Source organism: Rhinoderma darwinii, chromosome 1 (assembly GCF_050947455.1).
Source record: "Rhinoderma darwinii isolate aRhiDar2 chromosome 1, aRhiDar2.hap1, whole genome shotgun sequence".
Lineage (NCBI taxonomy): Eukaryota > Metazoa > Chordata > Amphibia > Anura > Rhinodermatidae > Rhinoderma > Rhinoderma darwinii.
The window spans coordinates 284,020,934-284,038,300 of NC_134687.1; the positions used below are offsets into that span (position 1 = coordinate 284,020,934).

General features: G+C 39.4%; 1 protein-coding gene across 5 annotated transcripts in view; it reads left to right on the forward strand.

Annotated features, from left to right (window-relative positions):
• Positions 1–17,367, forward strand: part of CRTC1 (CREB regulated transcription coactivator 1) — a 169,505-nt gene that overhangs the window by 70,215 nt on the left and 81,923 nt on the right. For all 5 annotated transcript variants that reach the window (XM_075864532.1, XM_075864552.1, XM_075864539.1 and 2 more), the window contains 3 exons: positions 1,078–1,139; positions 11,640–11,734; positions 12,718–12,803. In XM_075864532.1, the coding sequence (XP_075720647.1) occupies positions 1,078–1,139; positions 11,640–11,734; positions 12,718–12,803 (243 nt within the window). The remainder of the gene's footprint in view (positions 1–1,077; positions 1,140–11,639; positions 11,735–12,717; positions 12,804–17,367) is intronic.

Genomic DNA, 17,367 nt, shown 5'->3' on the forward strand with positions numbered 1-17,367 from the left:
GAAATGTCCTATTTTTGTCCGTTTTCACGGCCTGACGGTCCCCATGGAAGTCAATAAATCCGTTTTTAACCGCTGTCAATACATGTAACAACCGTTAAAAACGGATCTGTGACATGGAGATTGGCAAGGGAACTGCTAGTTCCCTTGTTAGCTATCGGCGTCTCGATGACACTTACCGATGCAGCGCCGACCTCTTCAGGTGTGGTCTCATCTTCACGGGTTCTGCGAAGGCGACGCGATAACGTCATGGCGCCGCCTTCGCAGATCCCGTGAAGACGAGCTGCATTGGTGAGTGTCATCGCGTCGCCGCAGATCCCGTGAAGACTAGAGACCTTACCTGAAGAAGACATCGGTGTGTATGTAGGGCATTCATGTCTGGCTATGTGGCATCCTATACATCGGGGCTGTGTGGCATCCTATACATCGGGGCTGTGTGGCATCCTATACATCGGGGCTGTGTGGCATCCTATACATCGGGGCTGTGTGGCATCCTATACATCGGGGCTGTGTGGCATCCTGTACATCGGGGCTGTGTGGCATCCTGTACATCGGGGCTGTGTGGCATCCTGTACATCGGGGCTGTGTGGCATCCTGTACAGGGAGGTGTGTGGTATACTGTACAGGGAGGTGTGTGGCATCCTGTACAGGGAGGCTGTAAATAGTGTCAAGGTGAACATGTGACCTTCCCTTGTGTGTTTTCAGTGGGCTGGGACAAAAAAGGCCTGACCAATTAAATCAGTTTTTTGTTTTTTTTAATGGACATGAAAAACGGATGTCAAACGGCCATTAAAAACGGACAGACGGACTGGAAATGGATGAAAATTTAGAGACCCGCTGATGCAAAATGGCCATGAAAAACTGACAGTTGATCAAATGTTAATGGACATTTTTTTTCACGGTCGTGTGAATATAGCCTTAGATGCCAAGTAGGAATGTATTTTCAAATATTTCATGTAATAAACAATTTTCAAAGTGCTATTAAAAAGCGTATTTGCTAGAGGTTTTAAACTTTTTGACTGTCACTTTATTTTATTTTTTCTCTGATGTCTAAGCATTGTTTCTTAACCCACATGGCACGTAGACAGCTGCCCCTATGGAACTGTGTATTTATCGCCTCCCCCTGATACCAGCTGGAGACGGTAGGTGTTGCATCTTTTATTTTTCATTTTAATATTTTGCTTTTAAGAAATATATTCAAAGTTTTGACTGTTCTTACCCCTTCCCGCAAATGGGCTTTACTGTACTCGCTGTGCGCGCTTCATCTTCAGCCGACATCCCACTGCAACGGTGGTGATCACAATTATCTCTGATCGCCGCCGTTTAACCCCTTAAATGCCGCTGTCAATAGCGACAGCGGCATTTAAGTGATTGACACAGAGGGAGTCGGCTCTCTGTACTCTGTTGGCCTTTATTTATGCCTTGCGAAAATAAAATAGACCATGAAAATTATTATTTTTTTTTTATTCATTAAAATTAATTCTGCAAAAGACCAGTTGGGTCTAAATGCGCACTATACTCCTAGATAGATTCCTTAAGGGGTGCAGTTTCCCAAGTGAAGTCAGTTTTTCAGGGTACCCACTGTTTTGGTCCCTAAGGGGCTTTGCAAATGCGACCATTCCAGCTAAATTTGAGCTTCAAAAGCCAAATTGCACTTATTCTTTTCTGAGGTCTGCCGTGTGACAAATGGTCGTAAACTGCTTTTAAATTGCTTCACAAATGTTATAATGTTTTTTTCTCCATTTATTCCTTCTGAAAAAGAAAATATCTGTGCTGAAGCTTAATTTTATGAGAAAAAAATGTAGATTTTAATTTTCACGGCCTAATTCCAATGATTTTAGCAAAAAAACTGTACGTCAAAATGCTCACTATACCCCTAGATGAACTCCTTGGGGGCTGAAGTTTCTAAAATTGTTTTTTTTGGTGTGTTTTCTAGGTTTTGGCACCACAAGACCTTTTCAAACCTGACATGGTGCCTACAATATATTCTATATCCCCAAAATCCACTAGGTGCTCCTTTGCTTCTGAGGTCTGTGTTTCAGTCTATTAGGACACTAGGGCCATATGTGGGATATTTCTAAAAACTGCAGAACCTGGGCAATAAATATTGAGTTACCTTTATCTTGTAAAACCTTCTGTGTTACAGAAAAACGTCTAAGAGAAACGCCTAAGGGGTTAAGAAGCTTTCTAAATGCTGTTGTGAATACTTAAGGGTGCAGTTACATTTAAAGTGGGTGGTTTATGATGGTTTCTAATTTAGAGGCCCCTCCAAGGCCACTTCAAAACTGAACTGGTGCCTAAAAAATAGGTTTTGGAAATTGTATTAAATGTGAGAAATTTCTGCTAAAGTTCTAAACCTTGTAACGTCCTAGAAAAATAAAAGGACCTTTTAAAAAATTATGCAAACCTAAAGTAGACATATGGGAAATTTGACTTCGTAACTATTTTGTTTGGTATTACTGTCGTATAAGCTGACACATTTAAATTTTAAAAAAAAATGCAAATTTTTCCAAATTCTCTAAAAATTTTGGTGTTTTTCACAAACATTGAATGTATCGACCAAATTTTACTGCTAACAAAGTACAGTGTGTGACGAGTAAACAATCTCAGAATTGCTTGGAAATGTGAAAGCATTCCAAAGTTATTACCACATAAAGTGACACAAGTCAGATTTTAAAAACTAGGCTGCCTTGTCTCTAATGCCAGCTGCACACCGATGTGCCACTCCGGCCGTTTACAACAGCATCCGAGTGGCACACTTAAGCGGGTGAATTGGGTTCGTGAAAACTGACCCGATTCTCCGATCCGAAGAAAGATAGGACATGTCATATCTTTCTGCAGATCACTGACCCGGCAGATGCACACTGTCGTGTGCATGAGGCATAAGGGGTTATTTGATGATGACGACTAAAAATGTATTTAGGTTTTGCGCTGCTGCTTCTATGTCTGCACTCTACATTGAGCTGTATAATGCCACTGCAAGCCGAATCCATCAGTCAGCCGGAGTTACTGCTCAGCGGACAGCGGCTACTGCGTTCCTCTAATACTGGTCAAAGCTAAATTGCTCAACTTAGATTCGAGCGGTTTCAGGCCTTGGTCACACAGCGTTAAAAAAAAAATAAAAATTCATTTAACCCTTTCAGGACCAAGGATCATCCATGCCTCAATGACCAGCCCCATTTTTTCCAGATCTGACATGTTGTTTTATGTGGTAATAACTCTGGAATGCTTTTGCCTATCCAAGCGATTCAGAGATTTTCTCGTGACATATTGTACTTTGTTAGTGGAAAAATTTGGTCAAATTCATAGCTTATTTGTGAAAAACACCAAAATGTAAAGAAAATTTGCAAAAATTATAATTTTTCTAATTTTAAATGTAATCTACTTGTAAAACAGATAGTAATACCACACAAAATTGTTGCTAATTAACATCCCCCATATGTCTACTTTTATATTTGCTTCGTTTTTTGAACATTATTACAAGGTTTAGAACTTTAGCAGCAATTTCTCACATTTTCAAGAACATTTCAAAAGGCTATTTTGTCAAGGACCAGTTCAGTGCTGAAGTGGCTGTGAGGGCTTTATGTTCTAGATAGACCTCATAAATCACCCCATTTTAAAAACTGCACCCCTCAAAGTATTCAAAACGACATTCAGAAAATTTATTAACCCTTTAGGCGTTTCACAGGAATTAAAGCAAAGTAGAGGTGAAATTTACAAATTTCATTTTTTTGCCGACGGGTCTTTTGCTATATTTATTAGAGTATGTCTGTGAAAATGAAAATTACTTTTTTTTTCTGAAAAAAGATAAAAAAATTACATTTTTACAAGGAATAAAGAATAAAAAGCACCCCAAAACTTGTAAAGCTATTTCTCACGATTACGGCAATACCCCATATGTGGAAATAAACTGCTGTTTGGACCCACGGCAGAGCTCAGAAGGGAAGGAGCGCCATTTGGCTTTTGGAGCGCAGATTTTGCTTGGTAATAGTTCTGTTTGGGGTTTTGCTGGTATTTCAGTTTATAATGTGGTGGCATATCTAAGCTGGGCAGAGTACATCAGGGCATAATAAGAGGGTATAATAATGGGGTAAATAAATAATTCATAGATGTGTGGCCGGTGTCGCACTGATAAATGGTGCCCAATCTTATCCGCTTTTAGACACTCTGTACAATTTCTGTCACTATATTCTGAGCGCAGGACTTTTTTTAATTTTTTTCTCCACTGGAGCCATGCGAGGGCTTATTTGTTACGTTACAATCTGTAGTTTTCATTAGTACCATTTTAGGGTACATGTGATTTTTTTGATCACTTTTTATTTGATTTTTTTGTACATGAAAAGTGACAAAAAATATATACATTTTGACAATGTTTTTTGTCCTTTTTTTACAGTAATCACTGTGCGCTATAAATTAAATTTTACTTTATTCTGCAGGTCGGTACGATTACGGTGATACCATATGTATATAGTTTTTTTATGTTTTGTGGCGTTTGCGCAATAACTTTTTTTTATTTTTATTTTTTATTTTTTTTATACTTGTTTTACTTGAAGACCTGTATGGCTGCTATAATACATTACACTACCTAGGTAGTGTAACGTGTTATAAACTGTCAGTGTGACGTTTACAGTCACACTGACAGGAAGCCTATGAGGACCAGCTGGTCCTCATAGGCTTCTGTGAATGGCAGACCGGAGGCCGTTGTATGGCCTACAGTTTTGCCAATCAACCGACGGCAGCACATGCAATCGGTCCTCGGGAAAGTTTGTTGTAGCAACAAACTTTCCAGTTTGTTGCTACAACAAACTTTGTCATGTCTCAGGGACCAGAGTCAGGGGTTAACAGCGCGATCCGGGTGTCGGCACTACTCTGACACACCCGGATCGCGCTTTCAACACGCACTGTGAATTCACGTCGGCGCGGCACAGAGCCCAGCAAGCGCCGATGTGAATTTACTGTGGGCGGTCAGGAAGCGGTTAATAACGGTGATCGTATTCTCTAGAGCCGACACTGACACAGCCGGCGTCCGAGCGTTTTTCACAGCGCTATGCCGGCTGGAACAGAGATCTGTATTTACACGTCCTGGCAGCACGGGGTATGTGCGAAAAGGACGTGTATCTACAGATTTTTGGCATGAAGGGGTTAAGCTCGTCAAAAACTCTAGCGGTTTTGTAAAGTGCATTTTAAAACGCAGGCGTTTTTACGTGATTTCGGCACATGTTTTTTGGCGCGTAATTAGCACTCCCATTGACTATGAAAATTAGGCACGTTTTTGCCACAAAAATTGACCGGACACTTTTTTTTTTTTACGAGACGCGGTTTTTAAACCCGTGCGTAAAAAATAACGCGTTGCATGCACTAACAGCGCACTTTCTCATTGATGTCAATGGGAAGCTTAAGTCATGGGTGTTTTGGCGCAGTTTAAGTGCTGAAAAATGCTTCAAATACACGCCATGTGAACAGGGCCTTAGGCTGAATTTGTAAATTGCATATTTGTTGCTGATTTTGATGCAGGTTTTTTGAGCCAAAGCCAGAAGCAGATCCAGGAGGAAGGAGAATAAGTTCTTCCTTTATGTTCATAACTTTTGAATTTACTTCTGGCTTTGGCTTACAACGGCATTATACATATAGTGGATACATAGAAGCAAGTTTTTGCTTAACTTACGACTTTTTATGCCAGAAAACTAGTGTAGAGTGCTTCATAAATTCCCCCAGTCTATAAAGATGAAAATGTGAGCTACCATTTTTGAGAGCTGCTCAGTGATGAAGATATGAGGATCTGGAGGGTCGGTATGCATTTTACATGTTTAGATATTGGTGATTTCCTTGTAATTTTGGGAGGCTATCCTGACTATTTTTTGCACCCTCCAAACCTACCATATTATCAAATTTCCCTAATTACCAACCAAATGGTTATGGTAGAGGTATATTGGAAATAACTCCTTCAAGAAACTTCAGAAAGAGTTCACATTAATCTGTTAACAGGACTTAACAATGTATAGTACTGTATAACTTTTCATCAGAGCTGATTCCTAATTGGTTCAGTCTTCTAGTCTTCCACATTATATTGCAGTTTTTTTGCGATGTGATAGAATAATGTTTTCTAGATCGTCAGATACCGGATTAAAGGCTATGTACACCTTTTTGATAGGCTTTATTTATTTATTTTTATAAACAAGTCAGTGTGTTTGGGGTAACTTTTTTAAAATTAGTCTTAAATTTGTTTTACTTTTTTAGTTGCAGCGTATCTTTCGCTATGACCTGAATCCGTCAGTCCTGCATACCTGACGGGTTCAGTGTCCGACACGCACGATCCACCTGTAATCTATCACATCTAAGTTATGAACTTTGGTGTGATGGATGACGAGTGGATCCTGCGTGTCAGAGGATGACTGGTGGATCCACGCAGGGCCCGCTGTCACTGAACCGGGAGTCCTGCAGACCTGATGGGAACAGGATTTAGTGTTCCATACAGCTGCTCTGTATACAGGATGCAGAGCAGCTGTATCTACAAAAGTAAAGCAAATTTTTAATAAAGATGATAATTAAAAAGTTACACGAAACGCACTGACCCTGTTTTATTTAAAAAAACAAAAAAAAAAAGACCATCAAAGGCTTACATAGCCTTTAATCACACCAGTCTTATTTTCTCCCTTGTTCCTCTCCAGTTTCCCAGTCAAAAAAATATGCTCGTTTTTGAAAATGGCTAATATATATATATATATATATATATATATATATATATATATATATATATATTTTTTTTTTAGTAACATCCCTTTTCATTTTTATTTTATTTTTTTCCTTCTCCTGAGTGTTCAATTAGCAGTGATCTATATGTTTTTCTTTTTAATTATAAATACAGCTTCTTATTGCTTAGTTAGGCCCCATACACACGAACGTGCTTTTGCGGCCACAATTCCCCAGAAAATCCACGGGAGAATTGCGGTACCATTCATTTCAATGGGCCCATGCACACGACCGTGGTTTCCCGTGTTTTGCGGTCCAGGCTCATAGAAAATAATGCACGCGGCCATGTGCACAGCCCGACCGACCCGAAAATAACAGCCATGCACATGGCTACTGTCGTGTGCATGAGGCCTTAGTGAGTAATTTTCCCAAATGCTGAAACATGTGAAATGTGTAACTGGAATTATGCTTTTAGAGGACAGTACTCATAATGTTATTGTGGTAGCTAAGCACACACGGTTTTATATTAACCCCTTAACGCACCATGACGTAACTGTACGTCAAGGTGAGCAGTAAGTTCGCGCACCTTGACGTGCAGTTTCGTCTGTGCTTTCACAGTTAACCGCCGCGCGGCGCTACACCGCAGCGGCGGTTAACTGTGCAGGGTGTCTGCCCTGCATTCCCCGTTGCCGATCAGCGGCCCATCGCCGCTGATATCGGCAGTTAACCTCTTAATTGCGGCGCTCGATTTTGAACGCCACAATTAAGGTGTTTAGCGCCGATCGGCAGCCCCCACGTGAAATCACGGGGGCTGTCGATGGTACCCATGGCAGACAATGGCTTCCGGGTTGCCATGTACAGAAGCCTATGAGGACCAGCCGGAGGCTGGTCATCGTAGGCTTCCTGTCAGTGTGACACTCCCGTCACACTGACAGTTGGAATGGATTACACTACGTGTGTAGTGTAATGTATTCCAGCAGCGATCAAAGCTGTAAGTCTAAGTGTCCCCTAGTGGGACAAGTGAAAAAAGTAAAAAAAAGAATAAAAATGTTTTAAAAAAAAGTGTAAAAATAAAAGTTCTAAGTGATATAAACAAGAACTGCTTTTTTTCCTATAATAAGTCTTTTATTATAGGAAAAAAAATGAATACGTAAAAAAAAATTACACATATTTGGTATCACCGCGTTCGTAACGACCTCAACTATAAAACTATAATATTATTTTTCCCGCACGGTGAACACCGCAAAAAAATAAACTAAAAACAATGCCAGAATCACTATTTTTTGGTCACCACCCCTCCCAAAATATGTAATAAAAAGTGATCAAAAAGTCGCACGTACGCCAAAATAGTACCGTTACAAACTACAACCCGTCCCGCAAAAAACAAGCCCTTACAGCGCTTTTTTGACTGAAAAATAAAAAAGTTATGGCACTCAGAATATGGTGACACAAAAAATAATTTATTTTCTAAATAAGTTCTTTTATTGCGCAAACGCTGCAAAACATAAAAAAATGTATATACATATGGTATCGCCATAATCGTACCGACCCGCAGAATAAAATATAATGGTCATTTATAGCCCAGGGTAAACGCCGTCAAAAATAAATAAAAATCATTGTCAGAATAGATGGTTTTTGGTCACCTTGCTTGCCGAAAAATTTAATAAAAAGTGATCAACAAAATCGCATGTACCCCAAAATGGTACCAATGAAAATTACAGATTGTCCCGCAACAAATAAGCCCTCACGCAGCTCCGGTGGTGAAAAAATAAAAAAGTTCCGGCTCCCAGATTATGGCGATGCAAAATGTACAGAGCGTTCCAAAAGCGGATAGGATCGGGTTCCATTTATAAGTGTGACACTGGCCACATATCTGTGGATTATTATTTATTTACCCCATTATTATACCCTGTTATTATGCCCCTGATGTACCCTGCCCAGCCTACATATGCCCCCACATTATAAACTGAAATACCAGCAAAACGCCAGAGCTACTACCAAGCAAAATATGCGCTCCAAAAGCCAAATGGCATCCCTCCCTTCTGAGCCCTACAGCGTGCCCAAACAGCCGTTTACGTCCACCGATATGGCATCGCCATACCCGGGAGAACCCTGTTAATATTTTATGTGGTATTTGTGGCACAAACTGGGCACAACATATAGTGCACTAAAATGACACATCAGTGGAAAATGTAAATTTTCACTTTGCACCATCCGCTGCGCATTAAACCCTTCGCGCACCATGACTTAATAGCATGTCGTGGTGTGGGGGGGTGATGAATGGAGCGTCTCACGCGCTGAGCCCGCACCATACGCTGTGGGTGTCAGCTGTGTATTACAGCTGATACCCGGGACTAACGGACAGAAACAGCGATGACACTGTTACAGGAGCCTGTAAAAATTACAATATACTGCAATACATTAGTATTGCAGTGTATTCTACCAGTGATCTAATGATCGCTGGTTCAAGTCTCCTAGGGAGACTAATAAAATATGTAAAAACAAAAGTAAATAGTTATCAGTGGGAAAAAATTAAATAAATATTTAAAGTCCAAAAAATAAACCTTTTTCACATTTTTTTCTCTAAAGTAATGTAAAAAAATACACAAAATTGGTATCGCTGCGTCCGTAAAAGTCCAAGCTATTGCAATATACCATTATTTAACTCACACGGTGAACGCCGTGAAAAATAAAGAATTTTAAACGGCAAAATCGCAGTTTTTTGGTCACCCTGGCTCTACCAAAAAATGTAATAAAAAGTGCTCAAAAAGTCTTATGTACGAAAAAATGGTACCAATAAAAACTACAGCTCGTCCCGCAAAAAATATGCCCTCACACCACTCTATTGACGGAAAAATAAAAAAGTTGTGGCTCTCGGAAAGCGGGGAGGAAAAACTAAAACGCAAAAAGCAAAACATGAATCCGTTCGTAAAGGGTTAATTACTTTCTAATGAAAAAGCATTTATGACCACATGTGGGGTATAGCCGTACTCAGGAGAAATTGCTTTACAAATGTTGGGGTGCTTTTTCTCCTTTATCCTTTTGTGAAATTGAAAAAATTCAACATTTTTGTGGAAATAATGTTGATATTAATTTTTCACGCCCTAATTCTGCAAAAGACGTGTGGGGCCTAAATGCTCACTATACCCCTAGATAGATTCCTTAAGTGGTGTAGTTTCCCAAATGGGGTTACTTTTGGGGGGCTTCCACTGTTTCGGTCTCTCAGGGGCTTTGCAAATTCGACATGACACCCAAAAACTATTCCAGCTAAATTTGAGCTCCAAAAGCCAAATAGCGCTCCTTCCCTTCTAAGCCCCGGTGTGGGTCCAAACAGCAGTTTATTACCACATATGGGGTATTTACGTAATCAGGAGAAATTGTTTTACAAATGCTGGGGTGCTTTTTCTCCTTTATTCCTTGTAAAAATTAAAAATGGCTACCTTGTTTCAGAAAAAAAGTAGATTTTTACCTTTACAGACTAATTCCAATGAATTCAGCAAAACAACTGTGGGGTCAAAATGCTAACTTTACCCCTAGAAAAATTCCTTGAGGGGTGTAGCTTCCAAAATGGGGTCACTATTGGGGGGTTTCCACGGTTTTCATCCCTCCAGTGCATTTCAAACGCGACACGGCACTATTCCATCAACATCAGGAATCCAAAATCCAAATGGTGCTCCTTCTCTTCTAAAGCCTGCTGTGGGTCCAAACAGCAGTTTATTACCATATATGGGGTATTGCTATAATCGGAAGAAATTGCTTTAAATATGTTGGCGTGTTTTTTCTACTTTATTCCTTGTAAAAATTTAAAATTTCTACGTTTTTTCACAAAAAAAGTAGATTTTCATCTTCACATACTAAGGCCTCATTTACACGAGCGTAATATACGCGCGTGCGACGCGCGTGCTTTTCACGCGTGTTGTACGCACCTATATTACTCTATGGAGCAGTTTAGACGATGCGTGAATTTTGCGCAGCGTGAGTGCGTTGCGTAAAACTCACGACATGTTCTATAATCGTGCGTTTTTCGCGCATCCACGCACCCATTGAAGTCAATATCTCCTATTACTTGAAAATCTATATCTAAGCTTATTACATAAAAATGTCATAGATTTCAGAAGCTGATGACCGTCGTTCACCTGGACGTCACTTGTTTTAATGATCTCTTCACGTTATTTAGATCACTAGAGTCAGACTGGCAGATTTCAGTGCCGATTCAGGAAGTGACACACAGGATTTATCATAGATGCAGTGTATTGTGGGTAATGAAAACTCATGTTTATGACACAAGATGGCATAAACAAGTTGCCAGCCAACTCTTCCACATACAAATTTAGCCAGGTGTATGACCGAAAAAATCCAACTGAATAGATCAATCTTATGAAGGATGTTGGTCTGTTAAATGATTGTTTGCCTTCTGCCCAGATGTTGATAAAAAATTAGAAAATGTGTCATATTGGAAAATTTTTATCGAACGTCTGTGGTCATCTTTAAAGGGGTTGTCCCACAGCAACCCGCTTTTTTTACTTTTATAGTCTGAAAGCTGTTTTCATTAGTCTCTGTAGACAAGGATACCACATGCTCGTCCTGCTCTCTGGCCAAGAACGGGAATTTTGTGCCCCTCCATTGCAGCAATGATGGTAGTCCCAGAGGTCAATGCTCTGATTAAGGGCCCATTTACATGAGCATGAATCTCGTCCATGTGCTGTGCGTTGAAACAATGCACAGCACATGGCCCCATTGATTTCATGGGGCTATTCACGCAGCGAGAGTCTATTGCGTGAAACCCTCTGCATGTTCTATATTGGTGCGTTTTCACGCACCTAGTCGCCCATACCATACATACATACCATACTATACATACATTTCAGAATCAAAATAAGTAAAGTTGAAGAGGTATTTCGGACGTTTTTGCTTTACAATATTCACTCCTGTCTTCTTTTTCTGAAATTTAGAACCAATTCAGATTCAGCATTGCATCAAAGTACAATGAACCCCAGCCAACAAGAAGCCTTCAGTGGAAGCTCTCAGGATATTCAACAGAAGAGAGGTACTACTTTTTTTTTTTACACTTCATTTTGCACCTATAATGCAGATCGTGTTCATTTTAAGGTTTGGTGCCAATACATGCTTTTTGCATAAATGAAGATTTTAAATCTGAGTACTCAGTGATTCCCACTGCACATGCAGTTTAACCGGTTCAGGACCAGGCACTGTTTAGCCATTTTTAGCACGCATTCGTTAAACGGCTATATAACGTTTTGTTTTGGGCTAGCGGCCTGATTTTTGCGATTTTTTGTTTTTTTCGTAGACAAAACCCTTAAAAGAAAAGCAGATCGGAGAGATAGAAGACAGGAAGAACATCTTCCTATTTAGGTTGTAACATTGATAATTTGCTTCTATATGGTTTAAAGATAACCTGTCAGCAGTTTTAAGGTCTCAAAACTGACAGGGTGAAATAGGGGACAGGAAGGGCATGAACATTTTAAACGTACCTTTTTTTTGTCATGCAAGGGTCTCTCTCCTGCCATTGCGGAAATGTTTATTTTTATCGGTTTTTAAAGATGACCTCATCTGCTGGTGAAGCAACACTATGATAAAGCTTACAAAAATACTTTTTCTTGGTGTTTTTATATCTTTTTCAAATATGATTTAGAAATGTTTAAATGGGTTATCTGGGTTATTATACTTCGGAATGACAATCCATATTAGATCGGTGGGGGTCCGACTGTTGGCACCACCGCCGTTCAGCTGTATAAAGGAGCCGCGGCGCATGTACGAGCGCCACTGCCTTTTGATAGGTTTACATAGTGCTCCTCTCTGTCCATTCTTGCACGCAACGTTACGTTTGTAGCGGCCTTGCAAGGTGTTTCACCATTGTCCCATTCGATTGATTGTAAATCAGGATTTTGAGACTTTACAAATTAGGCAGAGCTTGCAGTATAAATAAATAATAAAACTAAAACTAAAAAAAGCATGATGTGTTTAATTGCGTTAACATTTGGAATCTTTTCCTTTTGAATATGTGTATAGTGTTGCTGCTGACTGTGCCAGGAATGGAAGATGATTCTTCAGAAACTGATAAACCTCTTAACAAACACGGCTGGGACACAAAAAAGGTAGTTTCCATTTTTTCTTCTTGTTCGGTTTGTTGATTGTTTGTAAAGTTAATGCAGCTATGATTAACACTGACTTTATATTGAACAATCGGAAAATCTGTCTATAACAAAATCATAATGATAAATATATTAAAGTGTCATTTCAGGCAAAACTTCCTATCTGAGTTTTGCATGGATTTCTTGTTCTCTCTTCTATCTGTGTAGTTTTATCTCCCCGGACGAGCCAGTTTTTACATTTCCTTCCGGTTTCCTTCTTCATTCGGCCTGACATGCCTCTTCTAGCTGTGTCGGGGAGGGTCTTCCCTGTGGCTACAGACAAGATGCACAATGATGTGTTGTCCAGGGCCATGTCAACAGAAGCCAGTGACAATAAAAAGTAGCAGGGGTCCCATTTATTACAAAGCATGCATTGTGTGTCAGATGACATGCTGCTTTGAGATCCTCCTCATGGGTTGCTGGAAGAAGCATTAGATCAAGCCTATTACTGAAGGAGACCTGCACGTAACGTTAAAAAACTAGCAAGCCAGGGGCGATAAGGGGCCAATGCCAAATTCCAGTTTTAAGTTTTGCCATAATTGGCCTATTTAATTAACTTTTTCAGTCTGTTATTTAACTTTGTAAAATATAGAGAAAACAAAAATGTGCGTTGCTGCCTAGAAGCCGTCTAGCGTCAAATGTTTTTTTTATGGCCTATGTGAGTCTCTAAAGTGGAACTCAAATACCCTTAACAGTTCTGTTGTACAGTGTATTAAGCATCGAGGTCCTAGTAGTTACCAATTGAAGAAATCGCAGCACTCCACAGACTCCAGTGAATACATGTGATATATTATCCCATTGCAATGCAACGTTTCAGCCCTATCGCAGTGCTGCTTTTTTTTTTTTTTTTTTTGATAGGGCAGAAACCTTAATAAATAATTCACACACACATAGATGGAGGTACCCCAAATGAAGAGAGACCTAATGCAAAAAGCAGATCGAGAGAGCTCTGTGACCGTGTTTTTACATGGACACTTATCATTTATTTCAATGGTAACCATGTAATATTAAATGTGAATGTGCCAACAACTTTTTTTTTTGCCAGTAGAAGCTGTCCGGGCACCCACTGTACTCCCAATGATTGACCGCAGAAAGAACGGGCAAGCCTTATTACGGCCGTGTTCTGCGGTCCGGGCTCATTGAAAATAATGGCCGCGGCCATTTGCACAGCCTGCGATTTGTGGGCGGCTCGCAGGTGACACTCCGTGGCCAGCCGACCAGAAAATCACGGCCGTGCACATGGCCACGGTCGTGTGCATGAGGCCTTAAACTACTACAGCAGGATGTTAGTGATGAGGCATTAACCCCTTCAGGACTGAACCGATTTTTGATTCCCCGCCTTCCAACAGCCATAAAAAAAAATATTTTTACGTCAAAAGAGTGGTGTGCGGGCTTATTTGCGGGAGGAGGTGTTTCTATTGCTAGCATTTAAAGTTCCATATAATGTACTGGGAAACTGAAAAAAAAGTTATTTGGGTGCTGAAATTGGGAAAAAATGATTCCTCTATCTTTATTTTTATTTTTTGGTTTTGTTTTTACGGTTTTCAATGCGCGGTAGAAAAGACAACTTAACTTTATTCTGTGGCTCAATATGATTACGGTGATATCAGATGTATATAAGTTGTTTTTTTTTTTAATATTTTGCTACTTTTAAAGAAAAAAGCGTTGTTAAAAAGAAAATTGTTTTGTATCGCGACATTCTGAGAGACATAACATTCTTATTTTTTCATCGATTGAGCGGTTGAGGGCTTGTTTTTCACGGGACAAGCAGTAGTGTTTACCGGTACCACTTTTTGGTACATGACTTGAACCGGCGATCGTTGGTACAATACGCTGCAATACTAATGTATTGCAGTATGTTGTAATTTTTACAGGCTTCTGTTAAGCCCTGCCAAGTTTTTCTCTTCTGTGGAGTAAAATAAATTTCACCCCGATTTGCTCTGTTTATGACATGATTTAATAAATATCACATAAACATTAACCCCTTCAGAACTGAGCCTGTTTTGGCCTTGAGGACAAAGCCGATTTTCTCAAATCTGACGTCTTACCTTATGTAGTAATAACTTGGGAATGCTTTTACCTATCCAAGTGATTCTGAGATTTTCTCGTGACATATTGTACTTTATGTTAGTAAAAAAATTTGTGTGAAAAACACCAAAATGTTGAGAAAATTTGCAAAAATTGCATTTTCTAAGATTAAATGTATGCTTGTAAGACAGAAAGTAATACCATACAAAATAGTTACTATTTCATATATCCCATATGTTTACTTTGTTTTCATAGTTTTTTGAACATTCTTTTATTTCTCTAGGATGTTACAAAGTTAGCAGCAATTTCTCATATTTTCAAGAAAATTTCAAAAGCCCATTTTTTTCAGGGACCAGTTCAGTTCTGAAGTGGCTTTGAGGGCCTTATATATTAGAAAGTCCCCGTAACTCACCCCATTTTGAAAACTGCACCCCTCAAAGTATCCAAAACAGCATTCAGAAAGTGTTTTAACCCCATAGGCTTTTTTCGGGAATTAAAGCAAAGTAGAGGTGAAATTGACAAACTTCATTTCTTTTTGCGAAAATTCATTTGTAATACAGTTTGTTTTTTTCTGTAACACAGAAGGTTTTACATGGGAAATGCAACTCAATATATATTGCCCAGATTGTGCAGTTTTTAGAAATATCCCACATGTGGCCCCAGCGTGGTAATGGACTGAAGCACTTGCCTCAGAAGCAAAGGAGCACCTAGAGGATTTTGGGGCCTCATTTTTTTTTTTAAATATATTTTAGACACCATGTCAGGTTTGAAGAGGTCTTGTAGTGCCAAAACTGTAAAAAACAAACAAAAGTTCCATTTTGGAAACTACACCCCTCAATTAATTTATCTAGGGGCATAGTTAGCATTTTGACCCCACAGTTTTTATGCTAAATGTATTTGAATTAGTCTGTGAAGATGAGAATCAACGTTTTTTTCAGAAAAAACGCAGAAATTGTAATTTCTGTAAGGAATAAAGGAGAAAAAACACCCCAACATTTGTAAAACAATTTCTCCCGATTACGGAAATACCCCATATGTGGTAATAAACTGCTTTTTGAACCCACAGCGGGGCTTAGAAGTGAAGGAGCGCTATTTGGCTTTTGGAGCTAAGATTTAGCTGGAATAGTTTTTGGTGTCGTGTTGCATTTGCAAAGCCCCTGAGAGACCAAAACAGTGAAAATACCACAAAAGTGACCCCATTTGGGAAACTACACCACTTAAGGAATCGATCTAGGGGTATAGTGGGCATTTAGACCCCACAGGTCTTTTTCAGAATTTATTACAATTCGGCAGTGAAAATGAATATCAACATTATTCCAACTAAAATGTTGAATTTTTTATTTTTCACAAAGAATAAAGGAGGAAAAAGCCGGCGAACATTTGTAAAGCAATTTCTCACGAGTATGACAATACCCCACATGTGGTCATAATTTTTTTTATTAGATATTAATTAACCCTTTCTGGACTGATCCATTTTTTTCTTTTCATTTTTCACTCCCCGCATTCCAAGAGCCATAACGTTTTAATTTTTCCATCACTAAAGTGGTGTGAGGACTCATTTCTTGCGGGACCTACTGCAGATTTTAATTGGTATCATTTTTTGTTACATACAACTTTTTGAGCACTTTTTATTAACATTTTTTTAAAGCTGAGGTGACCAAAAATCAATTTTGGCGTTTTAAATTCTTTATTATTTAGAGCGTTCACAGTGTGAGTTAAATAATGGTATATTGTAATAGTTCGGACTTTTACTGACGCAGCGATACCAATTTTGTGTATTTTTTTTTTATTTTTTACATTGCTTTGCTTTAGTGAAAAAATTGGGAAAAGGGTTTTCTTTTGGACTTTAAATATTTATTTAATTTTTTTCACTAATTTATTAACTTTTTTTTTGACACTTTATTAGTCCCCCTAGTGGACTTGAACCAGCGATCATTAGATCACTGGTACAATACACTGCAATACTAATGTATTGCAGTATATTGTCATTTTTACAAGCTCCTGTAACAGCGAGATCGCTGTTCCTGTCCAATACACAGCTGGCACGGGCTCCATACATCCCCCCCCCCCCGCAGACCACGACATGCCATTAAGTCGTGGTGCACAAAGGGATTGATGCGCAACGGGAGGTGCGGAGTGAAAATTAAAATTTTCCACTGATATGCCATTTTAGTGCACAATATTTTGTGCCCAGTTTGTGCCACTGAAGACAAATACCTCATAAAATATTAACCAGGTTCTCCCGGGTATGGCGATGCCATATCGGTGGACGTAAACTGCTGTTTGGGCATGCTGCAGGGCTCAGAAGGGAGGGAGCGGCATTTGGCTTTTAGAGCGCAGATTTAGCTTGGTAGTTGTTCCGTTTGGCATTTTTGCTGGTCTTTCAGTTTATAATGTGGGGGCATATGTAAGCTGTGGTATAATAAGGGGTAAATCAGGGGTATAATAAGGCATAATAATGGGGTAAATAAATAATAATCCGCAGATATGTGCCTGGTGT